Source organism: Electrophorus electricus, chromosome 7 (assembly GCF_041902795.1).
Source record: "Electrophorus electricus isolate QZ-2024a chromosome 7, ASM4190279v1, whole genome shotgun sequence".
Taxonomy (NCBI): Eukaryota; Metazoa; Chordata; class Actinopteri; order Gymnotiformes; family Gymnotidae; genus Electrophorus; species Electrophorus electricus.
This window is the reverse complement of record NC_137503.1, coordinates 32,181,755-32,202,064: the sequence shown is the minus strand read 5'-3', so window position 1 is coordinate 32,202,064 and position 20,310 is coordinate 32,181,755. Positions and strand designations below refer to the sequence as shown.

General features: G+C 44.8%; 3 protein-coding genes across 5 annotated transcripts; 2 read left to right on the top strand and 1 right to left on the bottom strand.

Annotated features, from left to right (window-relative positions):
- Positions 1–174: 174 nt before the first annotated feature.
- echdc2 (enoyl CoA hydratase domain containing 2) lies at positions 175–5,518 on the top strand. Its single transcript, XM_027032202.3, has 9 exons — positions 175–580; positions 1,462–1,529; positions 1,906–1,993; positions 2,165–2,251; positions 2,853–2,945; positions 3,167–3,223; positions 3,856–4,043; positions 4,825–4,923; positions 5,255–5,518. The coding sequence occupies exons 1-9, from the start codon at positions 352–354 to the stop codon at positions 5,330–5,332; spliced, it is 987 nt and encodes a 328-aa protein (XP_026888003.2). The 5' UTR covers positions 175–351; the 3' UTR covers positions 5,333–5,518.
- A 41-nt stretch (positions 5,519–5,559) lies between these two features.
- On the bottom strand, positions 5,560–17,510 carry zyg11 (zyg-11 family member, cell cycle regulator). 2 transcript variants are annotated; one of them, XR_004775793.2, is made up of 17 exons: positions 17,333–17,510; positions 16,219–16,384; positions 15,440–15,954; positions 14,237–14,482; positions 13,245–13,385; positions 12,264–12,440; positions 11,943–12,007; positions 11,447–11,546; positions 11,157–11,207; positions 10,833–10,994; positions 10,553–10,600; positions 9,985–10,182; positions 9,325–9,377; positions 9,139–9,236; positions 8,810–8,992; positions 8,045–8,596; positions 5,560–7,684 (listed from the first exon to the last, which is right to left on the bottom strand). XR_004775793.2 is itself a non-coding variant. In XM_035524149.2 (16 exons), exons 1-16 carry the CDS (start codon positions 17,384–17,386, stop codon positions 8,580–8,582), a joined length of 2,274 nt encoding a protein of 757 aa, XP_035380042.1. In that variant the 5' UTR covers positions 17,387–17,510; the 3' UTR covers positions 5,560–8,579. The 2 variants fall into 2 exon arrangements, 1 of the variants encoding a protein (XP_035380042.1); XM_035524149.2 differs by having other exon boundaries at positions 5,560–8,596.
- Positions 17,511–17,553: 43 nt separating this feature from the next.
- On the top strand, positions 17,554–19,229 carry coa7 (cytochrome c oxidase assembly factor 7). 2 transcript variants are annotated; one of them, XM_035524151.2, is made up of 3 exons: positions 17,554–17,959; positions 18,074–18,208; positions 18,585–19,229. In XM_035524151.2, exons 1-3 carry the CDS (start codon positions 17,854–17,856, stop codon positions 19,025–19,027), a joined length of 684 nt encoding a protein of 227 aa, XP_035380044.1. In that variant the 5' UTR covers positions 17,554–17,853; the 3' UTR covers positions 19,028–19,229. The 2 variants fall into 2 exon arrangements, with proteins under 2 accessions (XP_035380044.1, XP_026888004.2); XM_027032203.3 differs by having other exon boundaries at positions 17,558–17,959; positions 18,074–18,214.
- The last annotated feature ends 1,081 nt before the right edge of the window (positions 19,230–20,310 follow it).

The window sequence follows — 20,310 nt, the reverse complement described above, 5'->3', positions numbered from 1 at the left end:
CTCTGGTGATAGATTTTGCCCGTCCTGCGAGGATCCGTGGACTGGACATATTCTAGTTTTGAAATGTAAGACATAAGGCAACTGAAACAGTTTTTTAAAGAGGAGAATGAATTAGAATAAATATAAGCGACATGCAGGCTGGAAAAAAAAAAATTACTATGTTGACGTGGAAGGTTACCGAGGTGACGACGTTGAGGAAGTGTCAATGAAGTGAAAGTGGATGACCGACAAACTTCGTCGCGGAGTTCAGTTATCCGCAGGCTCCGACCGTTTTAACGTGGTTAAAGGCTTCCGAGAGTCTGATAACCGTTTTTCGTTAACAGCCTCAAGATACACGAAACTATACTAACCATGACCACCTTGCGTAGATTTGCTGTAGGAGTTCGTACGTTTGTCCGAGGCCATATTAAACTGGACTGCGCGTTTACTGGTCTCCATGGGACGTTGTTTGAGGCCAATATGTGCGAGACGAAGAAATGCGTCCGCCCAGTTAATGTTGTGCATTGGCGAGCATTTTGCTCTCAAAGGCCTAACAGAGAAGTGGAAGTAAACATGAGACGCCTTGAAGCTGAAGACAACGGTAGGTGACTCGTCAGTAGTTAACATTACACCTGTTACAGAATGTGCGTAAAGTAAACGGAGCTCCGTTTGCAGCGTTTTTAAACGCGGCGAATGCGCTCAAAGTTCGCGTTGACGTCATCACAGCCCATTAGGGAAACACTGGAAACTTCCCTTTGACCAGTGGCACCAGACTTTCGGCAGATCTCTTTAACCAGTGTTCACCCCGGCTCAGTTAGGCTACTATTAAGGTGCAGTGACGCTGCGCAGTCCATCAGATAACAATGCGCATCAATGAACGAAAACGTCATTTGGGTAAAGTGTCGCGTCGGAAGCTACCATTACAGATGAATAGGTACACAATAACTAAATGCTCGGGACACTTTTAGGTGTTTTGGAGGTCTTGGACATGCACGTTACTAAGTGGGATAGCATTATTGAATTCCCGTGGTTAATTCGCGTCATCTGGCCCTCTGCCAAGTACGTTCCTCAGTGATGTTATTCCACCTGTATATAGGTCTCTACGTTCCCTGTCTCAGCTGCATGCTGTATGGTTATCTGATTGATGATCATTTCCCGAGTCTGAAATGTAGCTAGGTAAGATGGGCACAGATGATTTTGTGCAGTGGTAATCATGTTCCTTGAGAGATACTGAATTATTCACAAAGCTATTGACACTGACATGTTTCCATGCCGGGAATAGGGAGGATAAAGTTTACATATGCAAAGTAGGTGAAACGTCATTGTTCTCAGTTCGTAACGGACTTCTAGTATGCAGCATGTTAAGTGTGCGATGCTCTGTGACCATATGTTGTCTCTCTTTTCTGTTATATACTCAACCCCCATCTGTTTTGTCTCCACCTGAGTATCTCTCTCTCTCTCATCGTTCCTCCCTCTGGTCAGGTGTAGTGGAAGTGCTGATGTGTCGAGAGCGAGCACGGAACTCTCTAGGCCGGGTTTTCGTGGGTCAGGTGAGATGATACCTGTGGGTATTTGTGGAAACGGCCTGTCATTCGTCAGAGAAAACAAAGTCCAAGCAGGCAGCCTCATACCCCCTCCATACGCTTCCTCCTGATTCTCCCTGTTTTATTGTCTTCTTTATGCATTTGGTAGTACTTTTCCACAGATAAAATTGGACTGTGTTTGGAGGAAGCACAAACATCTCTCAGGTTGACAGCAGAATGATCAATATATAGAAAATAAGACAAAAGTAAAGATATATTGTGTTGCTTTTCTATTGTTTGTCTATCCATCTTAACTTCTTTCCATTTCTCTTGTGCTATCAATATTCTCCCACTCCCTGTTTCGTGCGTGTGTGTGTGTGTGTGTGTGTGTGTGCGTGCGTAGATGCGAGAGCTGGTGTCATTCCTGCACAATGACTCAGCTGTGCGTGTAGTGATCTTTAGGAGTCTGGTCCCTGGAGTCTTTTGTGCAGGTCAGCAGCTTTTGTGCAGGTCATCTACACAGAAATCATACATACATCGTGCGTGTATCGCCTTACCAAGACCACGTTCCTGTTTTGAGACCCGCCCAGAAACGGGAGTAATGACATCCTATTGACTTAACCACTGTACGAGTAATCAGTGGTAACAGTAATTTGTTACAGGGGCAGACCTGAAGGAGCGAGCCCAGATGAGCAACTCGGAGGCTGAACATTTTGTGCATGGCCTCCGATCATTAATGAATGAAATAGGTGAGAGATGATGACGATGACAAAGATAAAAACAGTTGTGGTATGAGGGCTTTGTGGCCTGCTCACTTGGGCAGGCTTGCTAGGCTTCAGGCTGACTGCTTTCATATTCTAAATAGTCATGAAATCACTTCTCCGCTCCCTCCTATTGGTTTATATCGGGTGCTTTCTCGGTCTTCACAGTGCATTTTTCCTGAAAGGCTGAATACTCTCACACGAGCAGACTTTGGTCAGCAGGTTTTCCACTTTTGGAAAGAAGTGTAATCATATATTCTGTGATATTTTATTATAGAACATGTAAAGAACAATATCTTTCTTTTTGATCTTAAATAATCAGATTAAACATTTTGACATGGACAAATTCAAACCTCATACTGATGTGTTGTGAAGTTAATTTTGTCTCAAGAACTGACAAGAAACTATTCTTAAGAAACTAGTATTAATTCTGATGGTAATTATTGTAATGATATGATGAGTGTGTGTGTTGTCACAGGTTATGGTGTAATGGATAGAGGTATACTACTGCTCTGGGCAAGTCCAGTAGCATGTAGCTTTGACTTAAGATCTGTTCAATGCATGTTTTTTTTTGCCCTCTCTGTACCAGCTGCGTTGCCCATGCCAACCGTTGCCGCGGTGGATGGCTTTGCCCTGGGGGGAGGACTGGAGTTGGCACTGGCCTGTGATCTCCGCACGGCAGGTGAGTGTGAGCTTTGACATGACGACAGTGGGCCAGGCCTGGCGAGTGACAGGAGTGCCATGTGGAGGGAGGCAGGTGGCTTCTGGGATTTGTAGTTATTTACTGAAGCTGCTGTGGTAGACTCATCAGTCAGCCATGACTGTTTGCGGGGTGCATGGCTAGGGCATGCAGATGCAAGCTCCTTGAACTGTCCTCTGTGTGTGTGTGTATGTGTGTTTCAGCGCGCACTGCGCAGATGGGCCTGATCGAAACCACACGGGGACTACTCCCAGGAGCGGGTGAGAAGGATGAAAGGAAAAAGAGAGACAAATGCAGAGTAGAGAGAGAAAAGAAAACCATCTCACCAATGACGATGACAAGAGAGAGAAATGGGGGGAAAAAACACACCTAGCAGCTACTTAACAGAAATACCTACTTTGTAGACAGACATTGCAAGTGACCTGTTTGAGGTCATGACTGTTTGTTGACATGCACAGCTTGTGCTTCCTCCAGCTCATCAGTGGTCCGTTTCTGACCACAGGACTGTTGTTGGTTGGATATGTTTGGACAGCAGATCACTGTCAAAGCCAGCAGTGACTGTGAAATCTCCAGCAATGCCGCTGCGCCTGATACACGGTGAAACCGTGCCAGTGTCCTTGCTGTGTTGTGAATGGACTATGAGCCAAATTGTACACAGTGATTAATGTGATGCAGAGGGGCTGATGTACTGTGCATGGCAGCAGGTGGGCTGCAGTCTGTAATCACGTCCTTAAGCATGCCAGGGAACGTAGGTTCTAGATCCAAAGAGTGATTTAACTGTTGTCCATTGAGTGTAAACACAGATCACAGGCATACAGTGGCTCAAGCCGTGATCATAGATTATACAGTGGCTTCACTGGCTGATCGTGATTTTTCACTTGTTGTGCACCAGGGGGCAGTCAGAGGTTGCCACGGGCAGTGGGCTTTGCAGTGGCAAAGGAGCTGATCTTTACAGGGCGGCGTGTTGGGGGGCAGCAGGCTCTGGAGCTGGGCATGGTCAACCGTGCTGTGGCCCAAAACCAGAGTGGAGATGCAGCCTACAGAGAGGCCCTAAACCTGGCCAGAGAGATACTCCCTCAGGTAGGTCTGACACACACACACACACAAACACACACACGTTTCCTTATCTTAATGAGGCTAGGTTTTGAGTGGGTTTCTGCTATAAGCATACTCACTCACAATGTCAGGCTTAGTCTTGAGCAGTGTGTGTGTTAAATCCATCACTAGATTAGATTATGGGCATGCATACCATCTTTTGTGTGACACAAACACACACACACACAGAGAGCAAACAAGCAAGGGAGAGGAGAAATATCCTTTTGAGTCATAAAAGCATATTCTACTAGCTTCTGTTTTAAAAGAATACAGTTGAATAACTAGAATGATTTAACACCTGAAATACACTTCAGGATTACTGCTAAATTTTTGCGTAACAGGCTATGAATCACGACTGTTAAAGATATTCTTGGAAAAACCTTATCGGGCAACAAGCCCTTCTCAGCTTGTCCAGGTTTGTTGTGTCCACATAGTAACAGACAAGAAGTCATCTGTGCAGCGTGATTGCTCTTGTCAAATTACAATTAAGCCACATTTTAATTGTGTCGTCCTGTTCAAAATAAAAGCCACAGAGCTCTATTTTTAGCCCTCCTTGATGGAGCTAGAGACAAAGAAACTTTATCTCTCATCACTAGACCTAGTTTAAAAAGAACTTCGTCATTACCACCCCTTTTCCCGCTGAAATATCTTTCTGAGAATAGCGTGAAATTCTTAGGGCGTGCACACGCATGCCTCAACGTCTGCAGGTGTGGGTGGCAATGATTCGCTTCCGAGTTTGTGACGTTCCGTGCTCTGCTTCTGACAGGCTCCAGTTGCAGTCCGCATGGCCAAGGAGGCCATGAACCGAGGGATAGAGGTAGACATCACCACGGGGATGGTCATTGAAGGAATGTGTTACGCCCGGGTGAGTTCCACTGCCTGTGGTGAGGACACCTGAGATTCCTGCATAAAATATTCCTTTTCCCAGTAACAACATTAAGATCTGGGATAGGAAAAAAGCGTGGGGGGTAAAAGGTCAGAACCTCTTAATCTAAAATCTATTTTAAGCTTTGCATAAACTGTTGATCAGAATGAAACCAAGCTATGATGCTGCACTTAGGTGCGGGATGAGGACTGATCCTAGTGTGTTTGAGAGAAGTTGCTGAAATGACAGCTTGTTTCTTTGCTTTACCATGATGGAACATGAGATACTTAAAAATTTAGTTTGAATAATTGTTGCTGTCTGTTTCCTGCAGGTCATCCCAACACGAGACCGGCAGGAAGGAATGGCTGCTTTTATCGAGAAGAGGCGCCCCAGATACACTGGAGAGTAAACAGACCAACACACACACACAAACACAGTAGATATAAAGAGCCACTGCATCATTTTCTGCAGGTAAAAGCCTGTTACTGGTTACTTTGAGTATATTCAAACTGTGAAAAACATAACTTTACAATATTATTGAATCATCAAAAAAAATACTTCAAAATATTTAAATAAAATGGACGTTTATAGCGTTTTTCTTAAGCCTCCATCAAATCACTTCTCATAGATCAAGAACACATTCACACATTAATTTTATTACTTAACTATTAATGTCATACTTGGTAAAAAGATGACCAAGATGAACAAAATGTATTACAATATCAAATATTCTCATATTAAATCATCTTACACCAGTGATAAGATGCCAATGTAAATGATCTTGATCATCACAAATTTATATTTACATTCATGTTTACAGATCCTAGATTTGGTGGTGCTGACTCTAGCAGACACTGGTAGCAACACTACCAGACGAGTAACTTGAGTGCAGGGATTCTTAGTTTTTCCCACTTTTAGGAGTTTTTTTTATAGATGGGGATTAAGCCTAGTTAGAGTTGGCTTTTGTGTGGTAGTTTTAATCACCATTGGAAATTCTCTTCGATCTAGGCTTAGCATTGTTCTCGGTCTGGAGAAACTCCCCATTAACTTTTAAAACTTCCAGCTAATTTAGCAGTTTACTGCTCCTGATAACCATTTGGCTGATCTCCACTAAAACCAGGCTGAACCACGCAATGGCTTTACACTCTTTATTGGAGCAACATGGATTGCATATAACAGGAATCTGAGCAGCAGTATAACACTTTAGCTTTATCTGGACTGGCTCACACCCTGGGACCCTCCAACTCTTTAGAAACATCTACTATAGTGCACGCAAAAGAATCAGAGGGACCATGTATACAGCATGTGGAACTGTGAGTAGGATGACTGTCCGCATGTTGAGTGGGCTCTAGGTTTGGGCCTTCGAGGTTGGCGGACTGTTGTAGAAGTTCATAATTAGGCATGATCAACAGGGTAAGCGCTTTTTCCCCCCCTCACATTGTAAAGTTCTTGTGCAAAAAGCCAAAAAACACACGGATGAAAAGTTTGCATTTTTCCAAAACTTCAGTGAACTCTGAAAGTCTTGGCGAGCAACTGGCACAACATCCAAAGCCAATTCTATCCAGGGGATGCATGGGAGATTTGATGATGGTGGGCAGGTCTGTTGTGGATGTTTTCTTTCTAAAACAATGGCTACAAAAATGAAGTTTAGTAAAAAAAAACGAAAAAAAAAACAAAACTCTCAGAAATACAAAAAAAATGCATTTTCTGTGGTCATATCTCAAGAGACAATCGGAAATTGAGGAGGAGTAGAAACACCAATACAAAATGTCCCTTTAAAACACTTGTATGACTAATAGAAATGACATATGTGCAAACATTATCCATCCCTTCTACTGCAATCCCACAAGTATGAGCAGCTGAACGTCCAGCCTGGTTAAATATGAGGTAACAACTATGGAATAGTTGAGAATAACACACCTGTAAACACAGTATGAGAAGCAATCCAGGCAAAGCAATGCTAAACTAACAGTACATTTTCAGGGACTGGAGGTCAGCCAAAGCACTTTGGAATTTGATCTAGTTCCACACCTAGAGTTAACTTTTCCTGTTTGGACATGTCTATTTCTGGAGCAGTGTCTCCGTACACCGCAAATTATGAACTTGTGAACCCTAAATCTTAATTTTGGGAATATAGTAGTTTATAATCTTGATCAGCCTTTTTAAAATAATTCAAAACTGTTGTTTTTCCAGGGTTCTTTGAAATATAGATTGTCTCTGCTGGTTAAAGACCTTGCGCCACCTACTGAAGGATGATAAAAGAAAAACAAAACAAAAAACCTCATGCAATGTAATAAAGCACATACATCTGATATTAAAATCAGATAGGGCAAAGCAGAAGTGTTATTTCCTCAAAGGTAAACAGTTGTTCTTATTTCAGCTCACTTGATCTAAGGACATGAACAATGTCACCACCAAACAGTTCTACCACAAAGGCAATGCACAAGATTAGAGCTGCCTGCATGTGTCTTGCAACAGAAGAGACACAACAATGAACAAAGACTAGCGTGTTTTGTAGTCACCACAGACAGGACTCTGGTCATCACGGTAAATTCTTTTAGGATGTTAAACGTGTCCATGTAGGGTCTCCCAGGTGAGAAACAGGAGGACTGGATAACCAGGTTGAAAAGTTACGCAGTACCTCAAGAAGATCTGTACAATTAATAGCCAGTACTGTCCAGGATTCAACACTTAGTCTCTAAGAGTCTCCACCTCTCTCTTTGCCTAGAGTCCAGATGGCCTCTACCCTCATCCTCTGAATCTGTTGAGAAACATGGTGAATAATCCTTAAAAATCCAAACTGGCTGTTACTTTTTGCTATTGGTACCATTTTGCTCACAACAAAACTTAAATCAGAATAGTATTAAATCTTTGCTAACAATACAGCATAGCGTTCTTTAACAATTGTTTCAGTAGATACCATATAGAGTACAGTATATATTAAAAATAGCTTTGCATCAAACCTCTTATGCTGTCAAATGCACTGACAAATACAAAGAAACTGCAACCCATCATCATACACTCAAGCACACACACATGCACACATCTACACACAGAAGTATAAACAAATATTTAGCAATAAAGACTATCTGGAGACAATACAAATTCAATTTTCATATACTTTGTCTTATCTGTATGTTTGACCAAGGTATTTATTGCCATTTGTATCCAGAGGGACTTTTATCTGTCAAACCAGCTTGATTCTGAAACAAATAATCACATGTGAATGACTCCAAATATGAATACAGAATAAGTCATCCAGAAGACCTAAAGCATGCTCTCAGAGCACATGCGGGCATGCACACACACACACACACGCGCACAAACACTTACTATACTCTCCTATACTATTCTCTTTAGCTGTTGCCCCTCTTCTCTAATATTTTTTTTTACTGGTAACAAGAGATGTTAATACAAAATTCCTCATCACTACACAGAAAAGAGACAAAAAAATAAATAATTTACTTTGTGCAAACAAATGCTTGGTAAGTTACCCCATAATGCCTCTCACTGGAGGTAGAGGAAAGTGTAGAAGAGAGTGTATTAACATAAGAGGATGGAATAGGAGAATTCTCAACACACACAAACACACACGCACACACTTTCCAGGCAAGTACACTGTGTGCAATTCTGTGACCAGTAGAGGAATATCCAAGTCATGGGACATCTCTCTCTGAATTAGGGAAGGAAAAACGAGAAAAAGACACACACATCACATATCAGTTGGATGCATTTCCCAGAAATATCAAAGCACAATTTTTATATGGGAACATAAATTAGCAAAGGTTAATACTCTGCTATAATATGGGCAACTGTGCCTGTGATCCTCTGGTGTAGGTAATGTTTATATTGTGTGCGCGTGTGCACACGCACTCGTGTATCCTACCTCTGTGTGTGTGTGCTTGTGTTGCTCCAGTGGAGCCTGAGTAGCGTGCTTGGTGGCGATGGAGGCTGTCCAGAATGTTCTCAGCCAATCGCCTCACATCGCTGTGGGTTTCAGGATGCGACCTCACGGCATCCAGCTGCTGCAGTCCTCCTTCCTCCAACAGCATACTGCAGTATCGTGCAGCTACACACACACACACACACACACACACACACACAATTCTAAAACAAATAACTATTCTTTGGAAGACCGAACTTTTATCATCATCATCTTTACGGCTGAAACTGAAGAGTGCTGCAACACATGAAGTGCATGTACATGCTGCTCACCATTTTTGCTGCACACGTGCTGCATCGCCCAGGCCGCCCACAGCTGGACCCCTGGAGTCTGGAAGCACTCCAGCAGGGGGAAGAAGGGGTTAAAGGACCTGAAACCCCCAGCACACACACAGCGCGTCACACACACACACACACACACTCCTGGGAAAGCACTGGGAGAACAGAGCAGCTGCTTACCTGTACGCTACCATCTCACACTCTGGCGTGGGCCACTTCAGGATGGCTGAGTGCTAGGAGAAACAAGCAGCCATACCAAGCAGATGATGTTATTTTTGTCATGAAGAACTGATGTGTACACGTGGTCCCAATCCCATTTCTTATTTATACCCCTACCCCTTGGTTTTGAGTGCCTTGCCCTCTTATAACCCCTGGAACGGAGTTATAAGGTGTACTGGCTGAAATCTTCCCCTATGAAATGGGACAACCCTTCAAGAACCCGTTAAGTCATCGCGAGTCCTCGATAGCTTTTATGTAAACAGGTCTCCAATATAGTATGCTCAGCTGTGATGATCTCTCCAGGGGGGCAACAGACAGCCTCCTGTTGTTTCACACTGAATGATGTTTCCATGATCCGAAAGCATGTCTCATAACAGTCTGTTTGCGTCTGAAAAAACAGACAGTGTAACCCTAACACTATGCCCTCTCCCGAGAAAGATTCCGGACACCCTACACCCAGGCTTCAATATCTAGAAGGGGTAGTGCTAAGCAGCAGGGAGCAAGGGGTGAAATGAGACTGCGCCGCACACTTACTCACACGTGTTCACAGCCACACTTACTCACGTGCACTCCTGCCTACACTTCAATCACACTCTCACATGCACTCTCATGTGTACGTACCAGCTGCTCCAGTAGTGTGGTTCGGAGGGGTAGGTCGAGCGTCCACACGGTCTCCCCGCGGGAGGTTAGGTGGGCCAAGATGCCGGCTGCAAAGTAGCTCACCTCCACCTCGGGGCTGTGGAGCAGGGTGCCGATGTGGTCCAGAAATCCCTGCACCATCAGCTCGACATGCAGCTCCCTTACTTCCGCTATGTTATTCTAAAAGATCACAAACACACACACACGATAGAAAGACAAAATTACACCTATTGCAAGAACGCATCACCTAATCACTGGTCAGAAGGGACACAGGCCTAACGTTCCTAAAGGACTGCGGCACACTCTGGGAGCAGGACTGTGCAGCCCGTGCGGCTACGCGCCATCTAAAAAAGGAATCCATTAGTGTAATCCTTCTGTGTGAACCGCTGGCTCCCTTTTTCTTATCTGGGAGTTGCAGGGTCCTGCTCATCCCAAAGTAACACCACAGAAATGTGGAGAGACAATCTTCAGCTCACACAGAGCTATGGCCTGACAAGACTCCAGTTAGACTTAGAGACTCACACACAGACTCACACACAGAGTTTCTCACCAGCAAGCCGAGGACCTTCTGCTGAATGGAAGCCTCCAAAGGGAAGGACTGGTGCAGAGCAGAGAGACACCGCACCATTAACACTCAGTTTGTACAGTTTGGAATAGCCATTTATTTTTGCCCCCCAGGGACTTGGAGACATGTTATAAATATCATCTCAACTTGGACAAACATGCTTTACTAAAAGGCCCAGTCTGGTCATACCCATTTATAATTACAGAAACAATCTTTTGTTTGTTTGTGTGTGTGTGTGTGTGTGTGTGTGTGTGTGTGTGTGCACCTCCAGCACTTTGATAAAGAGCTCCAGGCCCTGGTTCTCTATGAAGTGCCTGCAAGTGGTGGGCGACTCGTCCGTCAGGTTCCACAGGGCACTGAGTGTGAACTTCAGTGTGGCATCCACTGCACCCTGAGACGTCTTCTGTCGTACAATGTGCAGGAGTTGCTAAGATAAGAAGAGAGGAAGGAAGAGAGAGAGAGAGATAAAGAATTTGTTATGTGAGTTAATAAAGTAGGACATCACTGAGGGTGGAAGTCTGATAAAACAAGGCAGTATTTCACATCAGGTAATCCCATTTCCATCTTGGTGGCAGAGCTTGAAATTTACCTTCACAATAAACAGCTCTGCTCCCAGCTGGGCCGTCTGTTCTGTAGACAGCTGAAGAAAACAAAAACAAAGGGAGAGAGTGAGAGAAGGAGAGAGAGAGTGAAAGTGAGAGTGAGAGAGCGAGCGAGAGAGAGATATTGTATTAGCCGTCAGATGCAGGACATTTGGACTTGGAAGAGTCTAAGACATGAACCAGCTAATGAAGCCACTGAGCTACCAGGCCAGTTGACAGCAGACCTGCACAGGTCTGTCGTGCAGGAACGAGCCTGCAGACACCTGGGGCATCTCACCTTAGCAGCCAGGATGGATATAATGGCTACTGCCATCCTCTGCATGTTTTGATCCTCATGGTTACACAACCACTGCATGACCAGCTTGGCAGCTTCAAACCTGACACACAAAGAAACACATATATACACATCTTTAACAGACAGTCTTTCAGCAATACTGAAAGCAAAAACAGCTTTATTTTTTTCCAGATTGCAAGCATGCATCGTTTACATTTTACGCATTTGGCAGACGCTCTTATCCCAAGCAACTTCCCATTTCCAGTCATGCTACAGGGAAAGGTGAGCATAGTGTTAAGACTCTTATCGGTATAGCACAGAGCACTTTCCCAGACAAGGTTCGAACCCTGTTCCCCCACAGTACAGGCAGCACTGTTACCCACTACACCATAACAACCACATCATTTAGCAGATGCCAGAGATCGTGTGTTTGTGTTCCGAACAGGCCAGTCTTGGACGCCATGGTCCCAGGCACCTATGGCACCATCTGCAGACGCACCTGTTGAACGGAACCTCCTGCAGGATGCGGTCACTGCACAGGGACAGCAGGCAGTTCTTCTGCAGCTGCAAGGACAAAACCAGGGAAGCAGTCAGTTAACCACAAGTCACACAGCAGACTGCAACTTCCGCACTGGTTGACGAACCCTTAGCTCCACTCAGCCATAGGAGAAAGCCACATGTACGTTCATGCTCAGAGGCTTCCAGCTGTGCGCTCTCCAAGGTCCCGGGAGGCCGGTGTTTTTCCCCCAGTCATTAGTGAGCGTGAAGCACATATAGCAGAATACTGTCTGTCACTGGATGCACACGTATTGGACAGCACCTGCTGGTGATTGGGGAAGGTCTTCATGGCCTCCAAAAGCAGCTGGGTGACGTTGCCCAGGAGACGCACGGGCATTCCAAACGCCAGGTCCTGCTTGGTGAGGTTAAAGACGCAGGCGCTGGCTGCCAGCTGTACATTCAGGGTCGAGGGGTGGTTCTTCATCCCCAGTGCCACCAGCTGAAGAAGAGGAAGGGAGAGAGAGCGTGAGAAGAGACTGAACTTCACGGCGGAGAACGGCAGAGGATGTTATGACATTGACAGCAATGAAAGTTACTGAGGCAATGTCACTGGGTTATTTTGCTATTGACACAGATGGGAATTGGCAAATGGTGTAAAGTCTATGGTAAAACTACAGTGGAATACAAAAAAAATAAATAAATTATACATGGGGATTAATTTGTTACAAAAAAGTTGTTTTGTACTGCTGCTTTCTCTCTAACCCAACTCTTGGTTTGCACAAGTATTCAACCCTTGGGCCTTGGAAACTCCACATTTACAGGGACAGAAGGTATCCAAGACACAATTGCAAATCACAAACCAGTGAATCATTAAAAATGCCCATTTAATTCATGGTCAGACCATTCGTACAAATTCCAAATCTAGTGTCTTTTTAAACATTTTCTTTTTAAGCATTACATTTAGAGCTTTTTAAAGGTATATTATTCTCTTCAAATACATACATTTCTTTTTGCACAGTGACTTTAGGTATCTTGAAAGGTGCGTAAAAAAAAAAAACGTTCATCATTGAGATAGTAAGCAAAAAGTACAAATCTCATGCAGAGTGAACCTAACAACAGAGTGAACAAAACGAAGCGTATCGGTGTGTTCGTAGTGTTGCGTGTGAGAGCGTGAGGCGAGGGACCTTCGATTCATTGTAGGACTGCCTATGTTAAGCTTAAAGCCCCACCCTGAGAGTGTGTGGGAGGACCCCGGCGAGGAGGGGAAACAGCATTGTTTGTGCGTGCGCAATGGCGCGTGTACTTTGAGGATGTCGGGCCGAGCTTTCTCCATCACGTGGGTGAGGCTGAAGAGGTGGAAGAGCGCTTCCCTCACGAAGCCCTCTCTCTCGCTATAACGCCTCAGAGCCTCGCAGATCTGGGTTTCATTGGCCTCCCCGGTTACCTGCAGGCATGAAGACACACACAATTATACCTATACATATTTAGTCAGGAAGAATACTGCATTAACCTATATATAAAAAAAAGATATAATCTATTTTTAAAAGTAACTTCTCAGTATTGTGAAATACCATTTGTAAACTACTATTTGTAAAAGGTGTATCATCATTATACAGACACCAGTCTGGTAGCTCAACGTAGCTAAAACCATCTGAAAATGACCACAGAAATGTCTGAAAAACCTCGGATCATTCAGCAAGAGGAAAAGGGCACGTGAGTAAAGACTTGGGTGTGTTCAGACTTGAGGGCTTTGGTTCAATTAAAACAAACCCTGGTACGATTGCTCTGTCAGTGCCGTTCATTAGAGTGTGAACGCTTCCTTTGAAACCAAATAAACGGACCAAGAGCGAATGAGCACGTGGGTCTCTGTCCATTTCTAAACGTAGTCTGGTGTGGTTTGTTTGAAGTACGAACGCAAAATGAACCAAAGGCTTCTAAACAAACCAAACACAGGACGTGATGTCGCAAGATGTCACAGAAGAGTGCGCTGAGAGAAAGAAAAAGAAAAGTTTTCCATTACACTTTGGTACAGGCATCAGAAACATTGCACTATGCGTTGCAGCGTACCTTCTTTGGTATGTGCAGTGGAGGAATTTCTGGTGCCGTTTTGACTCCTTTATGCATTTTACCACCTCCAGATGGTAAAATAACACCAGGTATACATAACCCCGATAAGTGCATTAAGCCCATACGTCCGTGACACGCAAACCAGGGCCGGACCAAGAGAACCAAACTACAAGTATGAACACACCATTAATGTACATGTGACTGGGCCCCTCCTGCTTGCTTGCCCACCTTCAAGCTTCCCTCTCCGGACAGGAAGTCAGAGAAGCCGGCGTCAGTGGCCAGCAAGCCAACGAACGTCATGCCGGGCCTCTCCTCCACAAACGCCCTGACCGCAGCGTCCGTCACCTGCTTGCGGCCAGACACGTCCAGGGACACGAGCTCGGGCAGGATGCCGGGGGCAGCCAGGAGCTGCTGCGCCACATCTGATGTAAACTGCTTGTCGTCAGAAATGTCCAGGTGCTGCAGGCCCTCCAGCTGCCCAGGGGAAGGGAGATTGGGTCACAAAGTGAAGGCCAAAGCTGGACACAGACAGATTACTGGGCACGGCTCCTTCGCAAGCCCGAATGAGGGTGACACGCTGACTGACAGTGGTACAGCTGCCTGATAGCCATACATTAACAACAGTCTATAGTCACCTCCTTAATCTGAAGACTCAGAAAAGACTTTTAAAAGACTAAATTCACATCTAAAGACAACGTAGTCACAGACTATTATTTTGCAAAGACTGGGGCTCTTGCAGGGTCACTATGTGCAAGACTGCAACTAGATTCCGTTTAAACCCCCCCCCCACCCCACCATGCTCCTGTTGGAAATTTACAAGAGAAAATTTACAATGAAGCACAAACAGAAGCAGCTTTTGGCGACAGCTGTTCATGGTTTGTTCTGAAAAGCACAGCCATGCGGAGCCTCGTCCATGCCCCTCGTCTCATCTAGCCACCAGAGTGTCGCTACTGTCCGTTTGGTGCTGGAGAGAGCTCACGTCACTATTTCCATGAGCCAAGAAAAAAACTCAATACTGAATAGTGTTAATTTTTATCAGACTGTCAAGGCGAGTAGAAGACAGACTTAAGACAGTTATCTGAACCACCTTACATCAAACGATCGAGATAAAGGAAACAGTGAAATCGCTTGAAAAGTTGCTTGGTTTAAAGGCCAACATTTCAGTGTTCATTCTCCCTGGTTGCTAACACTATACAAACCACAAAAGAAACCCCTGAGTAACACAGGGCTCCCCTAACCACATTGAGATGAGGTTCTTTATTGTCTTCAGAAAGAAAATCCAAAGCGCAGTTTGAGGATTTCGCCACTCTAGCACACCTACAAAGCCTGGGAAATAACTGATGAACTAAATCAGAAGAGGGAAAACACCAAACCAGCAGGAAAACACCAAACCAGCAGAGCCTGCGTTAAGGGCAGAGTTCTGGTTCTGACCTGGCTGAGCACGGCCAGCAGCTGGGTGGTGCTCATCTCCAGCCGCTTGAGCTGGTGCATGGTGAGGTATCGCAGCGTAGCCCTGAGCCCCAGCAGAGGTGTCAGGTTGGTCACAGATGTGTTGGAGATGTCCAGGCTTTCCAGGCGGGGCAGCGAGCATGCGTCGGCCAGGCCAGCGTCGTAGAAGTCCACGTTGGAGATGCTGAGGGCACGCAGGCCCCGCAGGGAGCCGAAACAGCGCCGGCTGGGCTCCTCCAGCGACAACATGGTCAGGCCATTGAGCACCAGTCGCTGGAGGCCCTCACGCAGCGCTTTGCTGCCCGAAAGGCCACGCAGGATGTCGGGGATGGTGAGGTCGGCGTTGACCCGTGACGCATCCAGCTCCAGGAGCCGGTGCGGGCAGACTGCGCGCCGGAAGGCCTCGGACGAGATGCGCGCCGTGCGGATGCAGGCACGCCGGAGCCGAAGCTGCTGGCAGCTGCGGAAAATCCCCACCGTGCTGTCATTCAGCAGGCCTGTGGGGGGCAGAGCAGAGCCTTGGAGGAGTTTGCTTCTCTCTACACAAACCGAACTTCGCAATGAAAATTTCAGGCTTATATGGTCACTGATTGCATTTGTGGCAATTAATACAAATTAAGAAGTTACAAAAAAAATCATTAACAAGGCAAATGAACTTACTAATAATTTGGGATATTTGTGCAGACCCCCCCCCCCCCCCCCATGGTCCATAATAAATGCAGAAATTGGTTCAGTCAGCTGTATCTAAGATTCTAGCTCACCTTCTGTGGCCATCTTGCAGAGGAGTTGGTCCGCCAACTCCTGAGGGAAGACCACCGGTTCCCGGAGACACAGAGAGCCATCGGCCAGCTTCACGCAAAAAATCTGAAGCCTGGAGCTTACCAGTGCCAGGCACAGGTCTGTTAGAGACGCTGGGGATGCCTCGTCCTGAAACAAACACGACATTCAGCATCCAGCATCAAAACAGTCTCCTGCTTCTGTCTGATTTACCTACAATCCAAGCCATTTTCCATGCAAGACATATGCTGGAAGATATATTGTAAAACAGTATGGAAAGATTATGCAGACTATAATTTAGGTTGCCAAGGAGTGCATTAAGGCAGACGAGACTGTGCCATTTTGATAAAGGTCTGTATAGATATGCCTTTACTTGCTGTTTAAAAGTAAAAATTCTTGTTTTAGATACCCATTACTACACATATGCATGACTGCAATCCGCCACGATGAACTAAAATCAGCATATAATTCACTCAGTAGCCTGATAGCATTGCCAATCAACTTTGTTCACACCATACCTATTTTAAGACTACAGGCGAGTAGTCAATGGTCAAAACGTAGGTAGCTAGGTCAGCTATAATATTTCTCAGACTTCACTACCATGTAAAACATTTCGTAGCTAATCGCTATGCCGCCATTTCAAAACATTGGTGTAGCATCAGTGCAGTTCCCACCACTGAGATACACGTAGACTACATTTTTAAAGAACTCAGTATGGATCCCTCTCATACATTCTCACATATTACATCTTCAACAAAGCCATACGGGCCGTCGTCTAACACGCTGACTGAAAACACATTTTAAAACCCATTACCGACCCAGGGCTTGGATTCACCCCTCTGTCCCAGACAGGGGCTTAAAACTGAGTAGCCATCAGGCGTCAGTAGTGTATGCACTCCACCAGCTAGCCGCTCAGGACAAAGCTCCGATTGCGTTACTCTCGTAAAAGCAGACCTAGCTCGTTGGCCAGGGACAGGTTCTATAAAAACGCAACGTCTTACCATCGTTAAACGGAGCGACTCGAATGCGGTAACTACGGGAGCAAAACCCACAAGAACCCTGCGGCGCAAAACGGCGACCGCACGACCACTAACTCACCAACACCACAGCTGACTGAGAAGCACTAGAGTCCATTTTTTTTTTCTGGAACATTTGTTGAACGACCGTGTCACATCTCCCAACGCAACAAGAACCGTTTTTTTTGGTTTTTGTTTTGCGTTTCTTATTTTTGCAGGAGGCGGACGGGCGCTGCGTCTTGACAAGTAAACGGGGTCATCACACCGGAAGTACACTGTGAGTCGGAGGCGGAACATCCGGAAGCAGATTGTGAAGACAGGATTTAAACGTCTAGTGCTCGTGGAGTTGTTGCGTTGTTTGCGGTTATTGAGGATGTGTTTGGATGTTGTAACTTAGCTGTAATTTTACTCATTTTCTACGTGTTTGAGTGTTTGCATCTTGAGTCATTGAAAGTCAATTCATTCTTTTAATAGCCTACTAGCTAGTAGCTAACCACAGACCAAGGTCACGCGACTTCGATGGTCTTGTATTTAACACGTAAAATCCTTTTGGTTTTTTACATCATAAAACAGTGGGAGCGATAAGGAAAATTTCCTTTAAAAATGGCTGGACTTATTAATTTCGAGGACGAAAAGGAGGTCAAACAATTTTTAGATAACTTGGGCGTCGAGTACAGCTATCAGTGCTATCGCGAGAAAGACCCTGACGGTACGTTGAGCGCTGTCCCACGCGTGCGGTGCTGAACACAATTTTCGGACCATTACACTTCACCCCTGTTCCAACTATGCTTCTATATATATGTTCCTTCTATATATATATCAGCTTGTCACAGATTGGCAGATTACTTGGAGGGCGTAAAGAAGAACTATGATATGACCGCCCAGGTTCTCAGTCACAACTGCGAGGTTAACGGGCACAGCGAGAGCTGCTACAAGCTTGGTGCTTACCATATCACTGGTAAAGGTAACGTCAGTTCGAGTTATTTAAGACTAATGTTAGAGATGCACAACGTTTTATTAAAGATAAAGTCGGACTTAACGATATGACGCTTCATAGATCGGGGCAGGGGGGAAATTATATTTCTAAATTGAAAACAGCATATCAGAAATTGCATCAGGGATTGAAATGAAAAGGCCATATGGCAGTGACATTTAAAATTGAGAAACCTACAAAGCTTTATTTTAGAAGAAGTGTATAGTTTGTCCTCCCACTCTTTTCCTATAGATGAACTTAACCATGTTATATTATTACTGATTGTGCTGAAACTCCAGCACTGATTGTTGCCAAAATCTAATCCATTGGTTGCATGTCCACCTGCTCTTTGTGACATCAGGTGGAGTAACAGAATCTCTAAAAACGGCCTACTCCTGCTTTGTAAAGGCATGCAACGCCAGAGGAAAGAAGTCAGTCGACGCCTGCCACAACGTAGGCTTGCTTGCCCATGATGGCCGTGCCCAGGAGGGGGGTCCTGACCCGGTGGTTGCTCGACAGTACTATGAGAGGGCCTGTGAAGGGGGGTTTGCCCCCAGCTGCTTCAACCTGAGTGCCCTCTACATCCAGGGCTTGGCAGGGGTGGACAAAAACATGCCCTTGGCTCTGAACTATGCCGTGCGGGCTTGTGAGCTTGGTCATGTTTGGGGATGCTCCAACGCCAGTCGCATGTACAAACTGGGCGACGGCACTGAGAGGGACGACGGTAAGGCGGAGGAGCTGAAGAACAGAGCGAGAGAGCTGCATGGAGAGCATCGAGCGCGGCAGCTGAAATTTGCAGAGTGAGAGGAACAGAGATGGCTGTAATATGACATTTGCATTTCCAGTGCTGGCCAATCTGTTGTACTCTGTAGAGGACAAAGGGTTTGATGAGGAGTACCCCTGAAATTTGTGTATCCATGTAAGAACCGTGCCCTTGCATTGAGGGATGGGAATATTACTTTGTTATAAAGTTAATAAATATGTTCTTTGATACGTCACACATATATGTATGCAGTTGTTTGGTTTAAAATACTTTTAGTATAAAATAGTATTTTAGAGACAAATTCATAGTAACAGTGGGCAGCGGTCGCTCAGTAGTTAAGGTATTTGAATTGTAAACAGAAGGTTGCCAGTTCAATGCCCACCATTGCTAAATTGCCACTGTTGGGCTTTAATCATGGTAGTTATATTCTGTGCTTTTTAACATTCACCAGTTCTTTGAAAATGAGCTGTTCATCATTGCATTAGTATAAATCTATATTACTTAATAGTGGGGAAAAAATGTTGCCTTTCCATGTTAACCGTTTGTCTTCTCCCCAAATTAAAATGCCTCGTGCAGACCATGCACAGAATAATACAGGAGGCTCAAAACAGTTCACATGTATCCCAGGGTCTTGCTGATTGTGATAAATGGGTTAATGTTAGAATTTATCCGAATATTGCCTGTTGCCAGGAAGTCAAATTAGGTGAATGAATTACATGTCATAATTCCAGTCATTCAGTTCTTTGCAAGATTTAGCTCATTTTTACTACAAGCATAACCTATTCAGTATGATAGCAAAAAGGAAATAAACAGAAAAGACAATTAGTAAGTCTATATAGAAGAACAGATATACATAAAAATGTCGCTGCATTTGTAGTGAAAGACCAGGTACATATTGCTATACATAGTAACTACAGCGAAATACAACTGTAACCCTAATCCTGTATATATAAATTGTGTGAGCGATCTGCAATCCATGCTCTACCGTGTAGCTCTAAGTGTTGTCCACCAGAGGGAGCTAAGTGCAAAGAAAAGTGAGTGCAAACATTTTGTGAAAAATTTTCCAGAGATAAAAGTGAAACCTGGTGTTTCTTCAATGCTAGTTGTTCATCAACTTCACATAAGTTGCAACAATTTCTTTTACCGATTTAAGATGTTCCATTCAAGTAGTTTCCTCCTTTTCTGTTTTGTGTTTCATCATTTACGCCTGCTTGAAACAAAAATGACCTAATTTAAAGCTCAGATACTCCGTGCTTTAATGCCATGTGCATATGCACGTCCCCAGATGGTGCACAGCAACCTTTAACATGCTCGCGGTCGGATT